Here is a 14846-nt window from a genome sequence, read left to right on the forward strand (position 1 = left end):
ACAGACCCCTCTATACCCTACACTACAATACTAACCCCTACATACCCTACACTACTGACCCCTCTATACCCACCAGTACATTACAGACCCCTTTATAGCCGCCACTACATTACAGACCCCTCTATACCCTACACTACAATACTAACCCCTACATACCCTACACTACTGACCCCTCTATACCCACCAGTACATTACAGACCCCTTTATAGCCGCCACTACATTACAGACCCCTCTATACCCTACACTACAATACTTACCCCTACATACCCTACACTACTGACCCCTATATACCCACCAGTACATTACAGACCCCTTTATAGCCACCACTACATTACTGACCCCTCTATACCCTACACTACAATACTTACCCCTACATACCCTACACTACTGACCCCTCTATACCCACCAGTACATTACAGACCCCTTTATAGCCGCCACTACATTACAGACCCCTCTATACCCTACACTACAATACTAACCCCTAAATACCCTACACTACTGACCCCTCTATACCCACCAGTACATTACAGACCCCTTTATAGCCGCCACTACATTACAGACCCCTCTATACCCTACACTACAATACTAACCCCTACATACCCTACACTACTGACCCCTCTATACCCACCAGTACATTACAGACCCCTTTATAGCCGCCACTACATTACAGACCCCTCTATACCCTACACTACAATACTAACCCCTACATACCCTACACTACTGACCCCTCTATACCCACCAGTACATTACAGACCCCTTTATAGCCGCCACTACATTACTGACCCCTCTATACCCTACACTACAATACTTACCCCTACATACCCTACACTACTGACCCCTCTATACCCACCAGTACATTACAGACCCCTTTATAGCCGCCACTACATTACAGACCCCTCTATACCCTACACTACAATACTAACCCCTACATACCCTACACTACTGACCCCTCTATACCCACCAGTACATTACAGACCCCTTTATAGCCGCCACTACATTACAGACCCCTCTATACCCTACACTACAATACTAACCCCTACATACCCTACACTACTGACCCCTCTATACCCACCAGTACATTACAGACCCCTTTATAGCCGCCACTACATTACAGACCCCTCTATACCCTACACTACAATACTAACCCCTACATACCCTACACTACTGACCCCTCTATACCCACCAGTACATTACAGACCCCTTTATAGCCGCCACTACATTACAGACCCCTCTATACCCTACACTACAATACTTACCCCTACATACCCTACACTACTGACCCCTCTATACCCACCAGTACATTACAGACCCCTTTATAGCCGCCACTACATTACAGACCCCTCTATACCCTACACTACAATACTAACCCCTACATACCCTACACTACTGACCCCTCTATACCCACCAGTACATTACAGACCCCTTTATAGCCGCCACTACATTACAGACCCCTCTATACCCTACACTACAATACTAACCCCTACATACCCTACACTACTGACCCCTCTATACCCACCAGTACATTACAGACCCCTTTATAGCCGCCACTACATTACAGACCCCTCTATACCCTACACTACTTACCCCTACATACCCTACACTACTGACCCCTCTATACCCACCAGTACATTACAGACCCCTTTATAGCCGCCACTACATTACAGACCCCTCTATACCCTACACTACAATACTTACCCCTACATACCCTACACTACTGACCCCTCTATACCCACCAGTACATTACAGACCCCTTTATAGCCGCCACTACATTACAGACCCCTCTATATCCTACACTCTCAGCAGCATGACTCCCTGACAGACGGTCCATGGGCAGCTCTGGCACATAACAGATATTCTCTCCTCCTCTCAGGCAGGCTGCAGCGGACTAGAGTGGACGCTACACTCACCACCAACCTCTGTCCTCTCCAAAAGTGGCTCTTTAGCTGCACTACACATGTCTGCTACAGATCCCAGCTAGCAGCACCAAGAACTGCCCACTAGTTTTATCAGCAGCGGTTTCCGGCGACCAGCATGAGGAGGGACTACGGGTGCCAGCCCTGGGCTGTCGGTCCATCCCAGTGGGCCTATGCCATGTGCAATATTTCTTCCCATTGGAGGAGGAGCTGCTGGCCATGCATACCAGCCCTCCTCCTGGAGCAGCCACAGCGGTCATACTTGTTAGGGGCAGCCAGCAGTCCCATTCCCCCTCTCTGAGATACCCGGCACAGTGCAGGACCAGCAGCGCTGCACCTGGTCAGGCTCTACCACGGGTAGTTATGAGCTGTCAGCAGCGGCGCTCATCATCGGATGCCTCCAGCTTAGGATGCCCCTAGTCATAGGCAAATGCCCTAGGCAATTGCCTAGTTTGCCTATGCCTAAGGCCGGCTCTGTAGAGAGAGAGAGAGAGAGAGAGAGATTTTTTGTTTAATGCAACCGGGATCTGACTAACGCCGATGAAAGCTTTCTATAATATAAAATCAGAGGAAGGTTCAATCAAATTCTCTCTCTATTTTCAGGTCAATTGCAGTTCTTATCAGATGGAGATCTCATCAAAGGAACTGTGAATGTAATTGCTATCATCGCACAAGGCTCGATATTACTCCCTGAAGGTTATACAAAGGTTTATACATTGTTCTGTGCTGTTGGTTTTCCCATTTTCCTATAATACATGTTTGAGGGACTGCTGATATTTGTCGACGGTACAAAAGACTTTAGTGCATTGACTTAGAGAAATCTCCGCGGCCTTACAGGAACACGATACAATACTTTCCGCAAATTCTGAGTCCATTTTAAATCATATCTATATTACAGTTTTGAATACATGATGGTGGTGATTCTGGTTGACTTGGTAAGCTGCGAGGAGCGCAGCCTACTGAGAACCAGAGACACCGCCTGCCCCCCCACAACCATCGATTCCCCTCTTTAACATGCGAGGGGATGTGTAATGAAGACACATCCCCTCGCATGTCTCCACAGCAGGACAAATGATTTCTCTTGCCTTCGCAAATAAAAGTAAGTGGAAACAGACTTTTATTTTGCAGCTGCCGGGACGAAGACGGTGCGGGCGGCTGACGTCCTGTTATGTTAGCTGCCCGCCCATGGCAGGCATTGGCCCACCCGCATACCCATGGGAACTCCCAGCGTTTTCATGGGAATGCCCAGAAAACACTGAGCATTCCCATGGGTGACCCCAGTCCCCGCCACTGTCTAACCCCAGGCCGCCCCGATGATTGCGAAGGGCTCGGTGACTATGCAAGTCACCGAAGACGTTCACAAAAGGAACCTGCACATGCACATAATATACCATGCACATAATATACCATGCACATGCGCAGAGCCCCAAACATTGGAACTAGGCTGCATCGGAATGAAGCAAAATCACCCCTGATGTAACCACAACCATTCGGTAGAGATTAATTCCAAGTTTATTAGCATTTTACGCAAATCTCCCGCCAAAAATCCTGCAAGTGTAAGTGGGAGCTAGTAATGAGTGTGGATGAGAGACGCAGATCTTGTGCAGAGCGGAGAGGTCGGTGGGGATATACTTTGAGATAAGCGAAGAGATATAAGTCGGTGTAGTCAGAGTGATAGCTTTGTATGTAAGTAGAAGTATTTTATATTGAATGCGGTAATATACAGGCAACCAATGGAGGGACTGACTGAGCGGATCAGCAGACGATGAGCGTCTAGCCAGGAAGATCAGCCTAGCAGCTGCATTCAAAATGGATTGTAGTCGTGAGAGTCTTTTCTTAGGAAGTCTGGTAAGGAGGCCATTGCAATAATCAATGCGAGATATAATGAGTGCATGGATTAGAGTTTTTTCAGTGTCTTAAGTAAGGTACGGACAAATTTTGGATATTGTTTCTAGATGCATGTAACGCGATTTAGAGACAGATTGAATGTGAGGAATGAAGGACAGTTCAGAGTCAAGGATGACCCCTAGGCAGCGAGCTTCTGGAGTAGGTTTATTTGTTGTGTTCTCAACAGTGATAGTGATATCAGGTTGGTAACTACTCTTGGCTGGTTGGAAATGTTGAGTTTGAGGTGGCGAGATGACATCCAAGATGAAATGTCAGAAAGACCTTCAGAGACACGGAGCAATACTGATGGTGACAATTCCAGGGAGGATAGATAGGTTTGAGTATCATCAGCGTACAGGTGATACTTAAATCCAAAAGAGTTGATTAGTTTCCCATGAGGAGGTATAGATTGAGAAAAGCAGAGGACCTAAGACTGAACCTTGTGGTACTCCAACGGACAAAGATAGTTAGGAGGAGGTAGAATCAGAGAAGTGAACACTGAAAGAGCGATTAGATAGGTAGGAAGAGAACCAAGAAAGGGCTGTGTTCTGAAGACCTAGGGATTGTACTGTTTGTATGAGAAGAGAGTGGTCGACAGTTTCAAAGGCAGCTGAGAAATCCAGAAGAATAAGTAGTGAGTAATGGCCTTTAGATTTAGCAGTGGCCAGATCATTGACTACTTTAGTCAGTGCTATCACAGTGGAGTGTTGAGAGCAAAAGCCTTACTGAAGTGGGTCCAATAGGTTGTAGGAGTTAAGAAAGTGTGTGAGGCGAGTGTAGGCAAGTCTCTCAAGTAGCTGCGAGAGGCATGGGAGCTGATAGATAGGACGGTAGTTAGAGAGACAGTTTGGATCAGAATTCTGTTTTTTTTAGAAGAATGGGAGTAATAAGTGCATGCTTGAACAGAGAAGGAACAGAGAGAGAGAGAGAGAGAGAGAGAGAGAAGTTACAGATTTTAGTAAAGCTTGGGATAAAAGTTAACCTTGCTCAGAGCCATAAGGACATTATCCATGCAATATCAGTGTAAACTCACTGGGCTCTGCTCTAGAACTAAGGAGGGCCAGTGGTGGAGAAATGCCACTGTAGCTCAAGCGCACCGCTAATTATTTATTTTATTTATTTACAGTTTCTTATATAGCGCAGCAGATTCTGTTACAGTGTCTTATATAGCGCAGCAGATTTTGTTACAGTGTCTTATATAGCGCAGCAGATTCCGTTACAGTGTCTTAAATAGCGCAGCAGATTCCGTTACAGTGTCTTCTATAGCGCAGCAGATTCCGTTACAGCGTCTTATATAGCGCAGCAGATTCCGTTACAGCGTCTTATATAGCGCAGCAGATTCCGTTACAGTGTCTTCTATAGCGCAGCAGAATCTGTTACAGTGTCTTATATAGCGCAGCAGATTCCGTTGCGCTTTACAAATGTAGACAGTGATAAAACAAACTGGGTAACAACAGACAGACTTGGAGGTAGGAGGGCCCTGCTTCAAGCTTACAATCTATAGGGACATAGGAGGGAAACACAAGGACCGGCACCAGTAATAGCAAAGCAGTCCCATCAAGTTGCAAGTCGAGAAGGGAGGCTATATAATACATAAGTGCCTCAGAGGGTTATATGTGTGGTAACTAAATTTGACAGGCTTTCCTGAAGAAGTGAGTTTTCAGGGAACGCTTGAAAGTTTGGAGGCTAGTGGAGAGTCTTATTGTGCATGGAAGGGCATTAGTGATCAGTGCAGAAGAGAGACATAGATCTTGTGCAGAGCAGTAATGCATGGCCTATAAAATATTCATCCAAAAATGGGTGCCACCTAGGAGGAGTCAGATGCAGCGGGGTCCATCGCTTTATCTGGAAGTGTCAGATTTTGGTAATGCTGGTGCCACTGGCAAGGTTGAAACCCTTGGCAACAAGCATGAAACCACAAGCATTAAACTCCTGGCAACGAGCATGTTATCACTGGCAAGAAGCAAGAAACCCCTGACAAACAGCAACAAACCTCTGCCAAAGAGCATGTAACTCCTGGCAAAGAGCATGAAATCCATGGCAACGATGCGTCGCCAGGGGTTTCATGCTCTTAGCCAGGAGTTACATGTTTGTTGCCAACAAGCAGGTGACCCTGGAAACGGCCTTGAAACACCTAGCAATGAACATAAAACATCTTTGTCAGGAGGGTGCAAAATTTTTAGTTATGTTACTGAGGTCTCAGTTTAGAAATTTAAAACCTTATTCCAAAAGGAATATGGCTTTGTGTTACCTTATATTACTTCTCACAGATCACGGGCACGTTTCGCAGTAAGCGCCTCGCTAAATGCTAACAATTTAACATATATCATTTTTTGCAAATGAGTACTGAAGAGATATTACTTTACTTAATGCACTGTGCATCTTAACTATTATAAAGAGTCATTTAGGATGTGAATGCTGACAGCACTAAGTGGATTCGAATCTCGGAAGGTTTCCAGAGCACGGCATTATTGTTCTCTCTTCAAGTTTGAAAAGACGTGAGGCATTCATTTAACAAAGTGCAGTTCTCTGCAGCCATTGGAGTACGTAGGTTACATCAATAAGTGGCGTGTAAAATTATATACGATAGGGTCACTCGGTCCCCCGTATTTTTGAAACCAGCACCGGGATCCAATAGTCAGTAGGCTTTGCCACAGCTCTGAGGAACGGTCCCCTGGCTGCCACCTAGGCATGTGCACCAGACACTTATTGGAGGTTACTCTGGTTGGTTTGCTCGGATGCGAATTTGCAATCTTGTAAGTCAACCAGATCCCACCTTGCAAATGGTGGTACGCCGGGCCCACCATCCGCATGGTGCGTACGTTCACACTGCATGCGAATGGAGGTTTTACATAAACATCCATTCGCAGCCTGCGGGGGAACACCCACATCATTCGATGGACGCTGACCACCAAAGGATGTGGAACGTGCACGCAGATATAAGGTTGCTCAGAATAACCTTAGATCAGTCTGAGGGAATAGCCCCCGGCACCCACGTCATCAGCTCATTAGCATGAGATTGCCCAGCGTTCTCATGGGAACGCCCAACAAATGCTGGGCATTCCCTTATGCTAATGAGTCACCACAATGCACCCACCAGGGCTACCAATAGGGGAGTGCTGTGGGTACAGCTGTTCCGGGCTCCGACCTCTGGAAGGGCCCAGGCAGCTCATTTTGCCCACTGAAACCCCCCGACTGCCTCTGCTGCGCTCAATGCGCTGAACAAAGCAGGTCCCAGAGCATAAGCTTATTGAGCAATTCAGAGCTCGCGTACCGGCAGCCAATAAGAGCGGCTGCCGGTACATGAGCTCTGATTTTAATTGGGTGCCAGCATCCTGAGTTGAAGAAGCCAGTGCTCCGGGACCTCTGGGCTGCAACTCAGCGGAAGAGGAGATGAGAATGTAGGTATGTTACGGTAAGTCAAGTGAGGAGGCGGGGAAAATTAGTCTTGGGCCCCAAAATTCCTGATGGCAGCCCTGGCCCCCGCTTGTATGGATGGGTGTGCGTGCACCCAGCTAACAGTTTGTTTGTCTTGTCCCAGCGCATGCACATGCGCAGAAATTTACTATTTCCAGCATATGCAGAGGGCCTGCAAATCGTGGAGGGAGCCACCTCGTCCCATACAATGATGGGAAGGTCAGGCATTGCAACCACCAACACCCTTGGATTCTCTTTGGGGATTTGTGATACCATGTTCGTAGAAGGCACAGTAGTTTTCTGTGTTTTTGATGACAGCTTAACTCTCCTAAATTTTCTAGCGGGGGTAGGAGAGGGGCTTAGATCGCCATGTGAAGCTGAACCACTAGTCATGAACATAGGCCAGGACCTTAGCCTTTCCTTGCCACTCCGTGTCGTTAATGGCATATTGGCAAGCTTACGTTTCTCCTCAAACGATTTACATTTATTTTTGTCTTTGTGTTACTGAACTTTGGCATTTTGGATTTGACATGCCCTCTACGATGACATTGGGTATCAGCCTCGGCAGATGACATTTCATGTTCTCTTGTATGTCATCATGACTGTTGACAGTTGCTTCAGCGCTAGGAGGGAGCGGTTCTTGTTATTTACTAGTTTATCCTCCAAATTTTGGTTCTCCATAATCTTTAAAGGCAGTATCACTGGACTCAGGGGCTGGCTGGCAACTTTTAGCCTAGGGGGAAAGTACAGCGCACTGGCCCGAAAAAAGGGTGTGGTCTCTCAAAAGGGGGTGTGCTTTTAAGCTGACTGGGGGGTGAGGTGACAGAGAGGTGAGAGGGGGTTAGGTGACCAGGGGTGAGGTTACTAAGGGTTAGAGGGTGAGGTGCTGGGGGGATCGAAGGGGGGAGATGCTGGGTGGGGGGGACAGAGGGGGTGAGTGGCCAGGGGTAACTTGAGAAGGTGGTGAGGTGACAGAAAGTGACAGAGAGGATGAGTTGACAGGAGAGGTGCTGACGGGAGAAGGGGGAGGGAGATTATAGGGGTTATGTGGTGAGGGGAAAGAGGAGTTGGTGGGGAGGTGGGACAAGTCTTCTCACCAACATCAGCAGGTCCCCATGGCCCCAGTGGCAGCTGCTGCTTGGATCCTGCTCCCCAGCCGCTGTTGGGCACCTGCTCCCAGTGTCATAACTATTCATTTTGCTCCCTCCTGCCAAAAAAAAATTCTGTGCCCCCCCTCCCCCCATGGCATTCAAAAGAGGGTGTCTGGCAAGAAAAGACTACCTTATAACCCAGTACCCCTGCATTGCCAGAAATTGGCCACTGCAGGAAAAAAATGCCTGATCCATGTGCCTTACACAATATGCCACACCTTTATGCCCCTTACACAATATGCTGCACACTTAATTCCCTTTACACAATATGTCACACATTGTAATGCCACTTACACATTTCACAACACACCGTAATGCCCCTTATGCAATATTGCACACACCATAATGCCTATATATGTATGTATGTATGTGTGTGTGTGGTATACACAAATATATACACAAATATATTTATGTATGGAAATGCAGCCATGAATGCTGCCAAGGATTTGGAATTGGTAGGTGCAGAGGAAGCCTCTAGGGACCAGGGGTGGTCTGTGGACTGGACACTGGTCCCACGCCCACATCCGGGTGTCTGGTGGTGAGGGGCACAGTGATAGAAAGAGCAGCGCAGGTGACATGGGTAATGTCGGATCCTCACTGACAGGACAGGTGCCCCGGGCCGGATTAAGTGTTAGGGGGGGCCTTTTTATCAGCATGCTCAGGACCTATTTTATAAATATATTAGAGCTGTAGTAGTAACAAACCCCTTCGCTTAATTTGGTTCTGTGGGTACCTGCGTGTGGGTAGCATGGCACCTGCTCCCTGGTGCGACTCTTCACAGAAACACTCTACATCCCTGCTGCAGCTCTTCATTGCAACTGTTGCAGCAGGCAGCGGTGAGGAGTTAGAAGGACGTCACTTCAGCTCCGGCTCACTACGCTGGGTCATCGGGAGATTGACAGGGGCAGGCCGCAGGTGGAGCTTATTGGGAAGGGGAGGGGAAGGCGCCACAGACAGAGGCGATTGATGACCGACTGTGCTGCTTGCTTAAGCAGCCAGGCTGCTCCTGACCCCTCAGCAGAATCCCAGCGCTCACCGCGCAGACCCCGCCACGCTGAGTCCCCGAGTCAGCAGCTGTTCGGTACCCGCTCCCCGGCCGCTGCTTGTGCCTTGATCTCTCTCTCACTGCCGTTTCTTGTCAACTCGCTCCCAGCCGCACCACTGCCGGGTTGCAGCCATGGCTGTAGCCGCAGGACACACTGGACCACCAGGGCCCTTCTTGCATTTTAAAGTGGCCCAAAGCACTGGGTAACCCGAGTGGCCCGGGGGGCACATGGCACTCTGCCCCCCGGCCCAGCCCGCCTCTGACTGGACTGGACTTACAGTATGTAGCAGTATCACTGTACTTTAACAGCAGTATTACTGGACTTATGCAGCAGTACCAAAGGACTTTAACGGCAGTGCCACTGGACTGGACTTTTGCAGCAGTATCACTGGACAGGACTTTTGCAGCAGTATCACTGGACTGGACTTATGTAGCAGTATCACTGGACCTTAACGGCAGTATTACTGGACTTATGCAGCAGTATCACTGGACTGGAGTTATGTAGCAGTATCACTGGACCTTAACGGCAGTATTACTGGACTTATGCAGCAGTATCACTGGAGTGGACTTATGGAGCAGTATCACTAAATTTTAACGGCAGTATTACTGGACTTATGCAGCAGTACCAATAGACTTTAATGGCAGTGCCACTGGACTAGACTTTTGCAGCAGTATCACTGGACTGAACTATACAGCAGTACCACTGGACTTTAATGGCAGTATTACTGGACTTATGCAGCATTATCACTGGAGTGGACTTATGGAGCAGCTGGACTTTACCGGCAATATTACTGGGCTTATGCAGCAGTATCACTGGACTTTAACATAAATATTACTGAGTTTATGCAGCAGTATCACTGGACTGTACTTATGCAGCAGTATCACTGGACTTTAATGTACCACTGGACTGCACTTATGTAGCACTATCACTGGACTTGCCTATACAGCACTATCACTGGACTATACAGCAGTATCACTGGACTGCACTATACAGCACTATTATTGGACTGGACTATACAGAACTACCACCGGACTGAACTATAAGCACTATCACTGGACTGTACTTTACGCTGGCCGGGCGGGACAGCAGGTGGGCATGCAGGCAGGTGAGGGGACAGAAAGGACACTGCCTCTTCACTCTCCTAGACTGGAGTGAATATAGTGCCTGGCCACCCGCCCTTTAATTCGGTCCTGATCTTGCTAGATCCGACAGCGGGATATCACAAGGGCCCTTATTCTGATCGGTGCGGACTTTCCCGAATTCTTTCGGTGCGGTCCGCACGCCACGCTGTGCGGCGGCGTGCGGGCTTCGTCCGTAGAAACGCCCACGTGTCCTCCGCATTCGGACGGACTCACTCTTTAAGAACAGGGCGTGTGTACGGACGACATACAAACCGTGCGTGTGCGGTGGAAACGTACAGATTCTTGCACGGTCTTCCCGCACAAGCACGGTCTTACCGCGTCAGAACGTACGGGAAGCTGTCCGTACGCCCCGATGCGGAGTATTTACGCTCAATCCCACACTTTTTTACTGAGTACACACAGCGATCACATGACCCACTTAGGCAATTAGCCAACCTCCTGAAAAAGGGATTGTTATCAATTTCATGCTCATCTATACTGACCCACATTCCTACTACATTCATGACACACATTAACCCTTACAGCATGTGACCCTAACATACATCTAGATACACTATGTACATTTTGCTTATTTTAAAGATTTTAAACAAGTTACACATATACTTTAGCATGTTAGAAAAAAACACTGACAACTTTGAACTTTAAATAACGATTTAATCAAAAATAACTGGCCCCAACCAAAAAATTAAAATTCCCCATCAATTATGCGGTCCATCTCCACAATCATTTGGCTCATCAGGCCTCTGAGTCTAAGGAGGGCCCCACGGCGACCCTCCTCTGCTTGGGCAGGCTCATCTGTGGAGGAAATTCAAAATCCAAAATGACTAATGATATTCATGCATACATTTAACATAGTCAAACCTACTTTTTAAACATGCATTGTGACAGGTGTGTGTGTGTGTGTATATATATATATATATATATATATATATATATATATATATATATATATATATATATACACATACACACACATATCTAACTATCTATATGAGACATACACCTATACATACATGCATACATACTACATGGAAAGCCTGATTTTGGCCCTCTACACTTTACTCTGTCGAACACCTCACAGTCATACTGCTCCTTCTCAATCCAAACCCACCCATGACTAAGCTCTGAGAAGCATGTCACGCGCTGCACCAATCACAATTCGGCAAACAAAGTTCAGTGTCTCTTATATGATGGAGCCTGCCAGGGGAGTTACACAACTCTCAGGAATGCTCAGTACATTTGTGCAATCAAGCATGGCTTGCCTGCTGATGGTGTGCTCCAGAAATCATTGTCAGAATGCCAGTTAGGGGAAGCTGCAGCACTAACCCACTCACATGCTCAAAAGCATTACTAAGACCAAATACACACACAATTATGGTGCAAAACATACATGCAGGCCGCAGGGGGTGGTTAGCTAGAGGAGGGCCCAGGGGCACTGACCACTTGTTACTCCAGTCTAAGCCACGCCTGTCCATACTCCATTTATGCCATACTGAATCTAGTTTACAAAGATCATTCACCAGTAAACTCTACTCACCCTATATGAGGCTACAGATTGTAGGCAAGCAGCAGGGACATGAAACACTTACATTAGCAAGTCATCCCTTTCTTCTAGGATACAGATTAACTACACAGGTTCAGTGGCACTTAAAATCGAGATGAAAGACATCCTCACAACCTGTGTCATTAATATGTGTCCTGGCTGAAAGGGATGGTTTGCCCACCCTATCTAACCCCAAAGTGTAAAACGAGAATGTGTTTGCTATTCGCACAGGACTCTCAATCGTGTTGAGAAAAATGGGTGTACCCCTGTTGTACTTATATCTACATAGATATGTATTTTTCACAAGGGGTGTGCTACCACTGGACACAAGGAAATATGGACAAATAGCAAGAGAAAAGTGTGTCCTGGTGCGGTGCACCTAGATAAATTTGACGATTAAAATATAGCTTTTATTAGTATTTTTTAAAGGCGAAGTATAAAAACACACAAACAAGACAAAGTGTATGTGGATGTGTTTAAAAAGCGGCGGCTCTCTGACTCCACATCCGTTTTTGACTAGAGGTAAATATTGGTAACCCCACAGGTATAATGTGCTGACACCTTTATTATTAGTGATTCATACGTCTGGTGTATTGGTGTCAATGTAGCTCAAAGCCCCTTCACACAGATGCGCACGTACTAACACCAGTGCAGTGATCAGTATAAATATGCACAATTAGGTTTGGCGACCACAGCCAATTTCAAAAATTAGTATAAACTTAGTATAAACGGTGGACTATCACTGTATCACATGAGACACCGTTACCAACCAGTATTTGTAACCTTTCTCATGTGTCAACATGGGTATAGGAAAATTCTAATATCACATAGGGTTGCTCTAACCTCTATTATGTAGGCTGGAATTGCCTTAGCTATGAGGGAGCCTCTATGTTGGAAATCTGTCTATCGTGATAGGTTCTGTTGTTTCCAAATAAGCTTACGGGTGTTGTCAGATATATAACAAAATTTAAGAGAAGTCAACACAGATGCCGACTGATTCAGAATGTACCTTGGGTTATTCAAACCTCTATTGTACAGGCTAGAATTGCCCTTGAAGTAAGGTAGCCTTAGTGTTGAATAAATAAATAAACTTGTATGCCATGGGACATTTTTATATTAACATCCTGTAATGCAGAAAGGTCAACACATCAGTCGGTCAGCATTGATTGCGGCATATATCAGAATTCCTCCTAAACCTCTTATTTAGGCTATAATAGCTTTATAGAGGAGAGAGGTACACATGTAGCTCTTTTTATCATAAAGAGTTTTTATTACTGATCCGTGTTGACATGCAGTAAGATCTGTGTCAACATGCAATGGTTTTGACAATCACTCATTTTTAATATACATTTGAAACGACAGTCAATCAATTGTGCTTAAGTACTGTTGATTTTAATATAATTAGGTAATCAGTAGGAACGCTGCCTGTCAGTACATGATGTTTTTAACAATCACTGTGGTGTGAATAGGGTTTTATTCCCTTTGAAACAATTGTGTTTATTTGTTTCACGTCAATGTTATACACTTAATCAATTAGCAGGGATGCTGCCAACGGCTGATGGTGGACGTTTGGTAGCAATCCACTTGTATATATTTGTGCTAGTACCACAATTCAATAGAGGGTGAGGGTATAGATCGCTGTGAACGGTAGATAAGTCACAGCGTGCCCTTCTGTAATGGTATAATGAGTAAAGACGTATAGGGTACAGCGATAATACTTTATAAGATTGCCTTAGATATTGAAAGGTCAATCCCTGATAGGCAGCAGATTACTTTAAGGTATGCCCTTAGCAAATAGCCAATGAGTGGTCACAAATTATCACCAGTGATAGCAACCCCAAAGTGTGTCTGTTGCTATCCCGTTTGTTTTGTCATTTTATAGTATTGTTAAAATCAATTGAATCACCAGTGCTACATAGCAAATAGTACATGCCAAACGGATAAATAAATCCTTATGTATACATACCAATTCCGGCCGCCTGGACAACCTCATCGGCCTCCACCTCCTCCTCAGGGGCCTCCAATGCGCCATCCTCGGCCTGGATGACGTCCTCCACGGGTGGCAGTGCCTCCACAGCCCACCCCTCGTCATCGTCAATTTCCTGGGCCCCCTCCTCCGGCCTCCCTTCCTGCGGCTGGTCCTCCAGGGCCACCGCTGCCTCCTCCTCCTCCATTTCCTGCGCCCCCTCCTCCGGGCTCCCTTCCTGGGGCAGGTCCTCGAGGGCCACCTCTGCCTCCTCCCGGGCCTGTCTTGCGCGAGCACGTGCTGTGTATGTGAAAAATCAAAAAAGTGGCAATTAGTGGTAATTACTATTAAGCCTTATCAAGCTATAAATGCAAAGGTTACAAGTACAGATAATTGTACAGGCAAACAGCTCCTTAGTGGCCTTTACAAAACACAGCCTGTAACATGGCAGGTATGCTGTGACATTTGGGCCATTGTAAGCATCACAAGCATTAATCCTCCCCAAAAACATATTTTATGACCATTACAGGGTGTCAAACAGGAAGTAGCACTCATATATTGTATGCCATGTTTAACTCATGGATCAGGCAGGTTACCTTATTGGTTGAAAAATGGTCATGTCAGCAATATTATACAATTGGGCATTTAATGGGTAAACACTTACATCGAGCAATGCTGGCCCGTATTTGCTGGAGCTTCTCAGGCTGGCGCCGCCTGAGATCAGACCATCGCCGCTCCAGCTGTGCGATGGTCCTGCGCACCTGGGTGCGCGCGAATATGC

The 14846-nt window shown here is 46.6% G+C and overlaps 1 protein-coding gene across 1 annotated transcript; it reads right to left on the bottom strand.

Moving 5' to 3' along the window:
• Positions 1 to 11226: 11226 nt before the first annotated feature.
• LOC146079777 (uncharacterized) lies at positions 11227 to 14387 on the bottom strand. Its single transcript, XM_083186422.1, has 2 exons — positions 14066 to 14387; positions 11227 to 11351 (listed from the first exon to the last, which is right to left on the bottom strand). Exons 1-2 carry the CDS (start codon positions 14271 to 14273, stop codon positions 11242 to 11244), a joined length of 318 nt encoding a protein of 105 aa, XP_083042548.1. The 5' UTR covers positions 14274 to 14387; the 3' UTR covers positions 11227 to 11241.
• Between the last annotated feature and the right edge of the window lie 459 nt (positions 14388 to 14846).

This window comes from Crinia signifera, chromosome 5 (assembly GCF_055691185.1).
Source record: "Crinia signifera chromosome 5, ASM5569118v1, whole genome shotgun sequence".
Taxonomy (NCBI): Eukaryota; Metazoa; Chordata; class Amphibia; order Anura; family Myobatrachidae; genus Crinia; species Crinia signifera.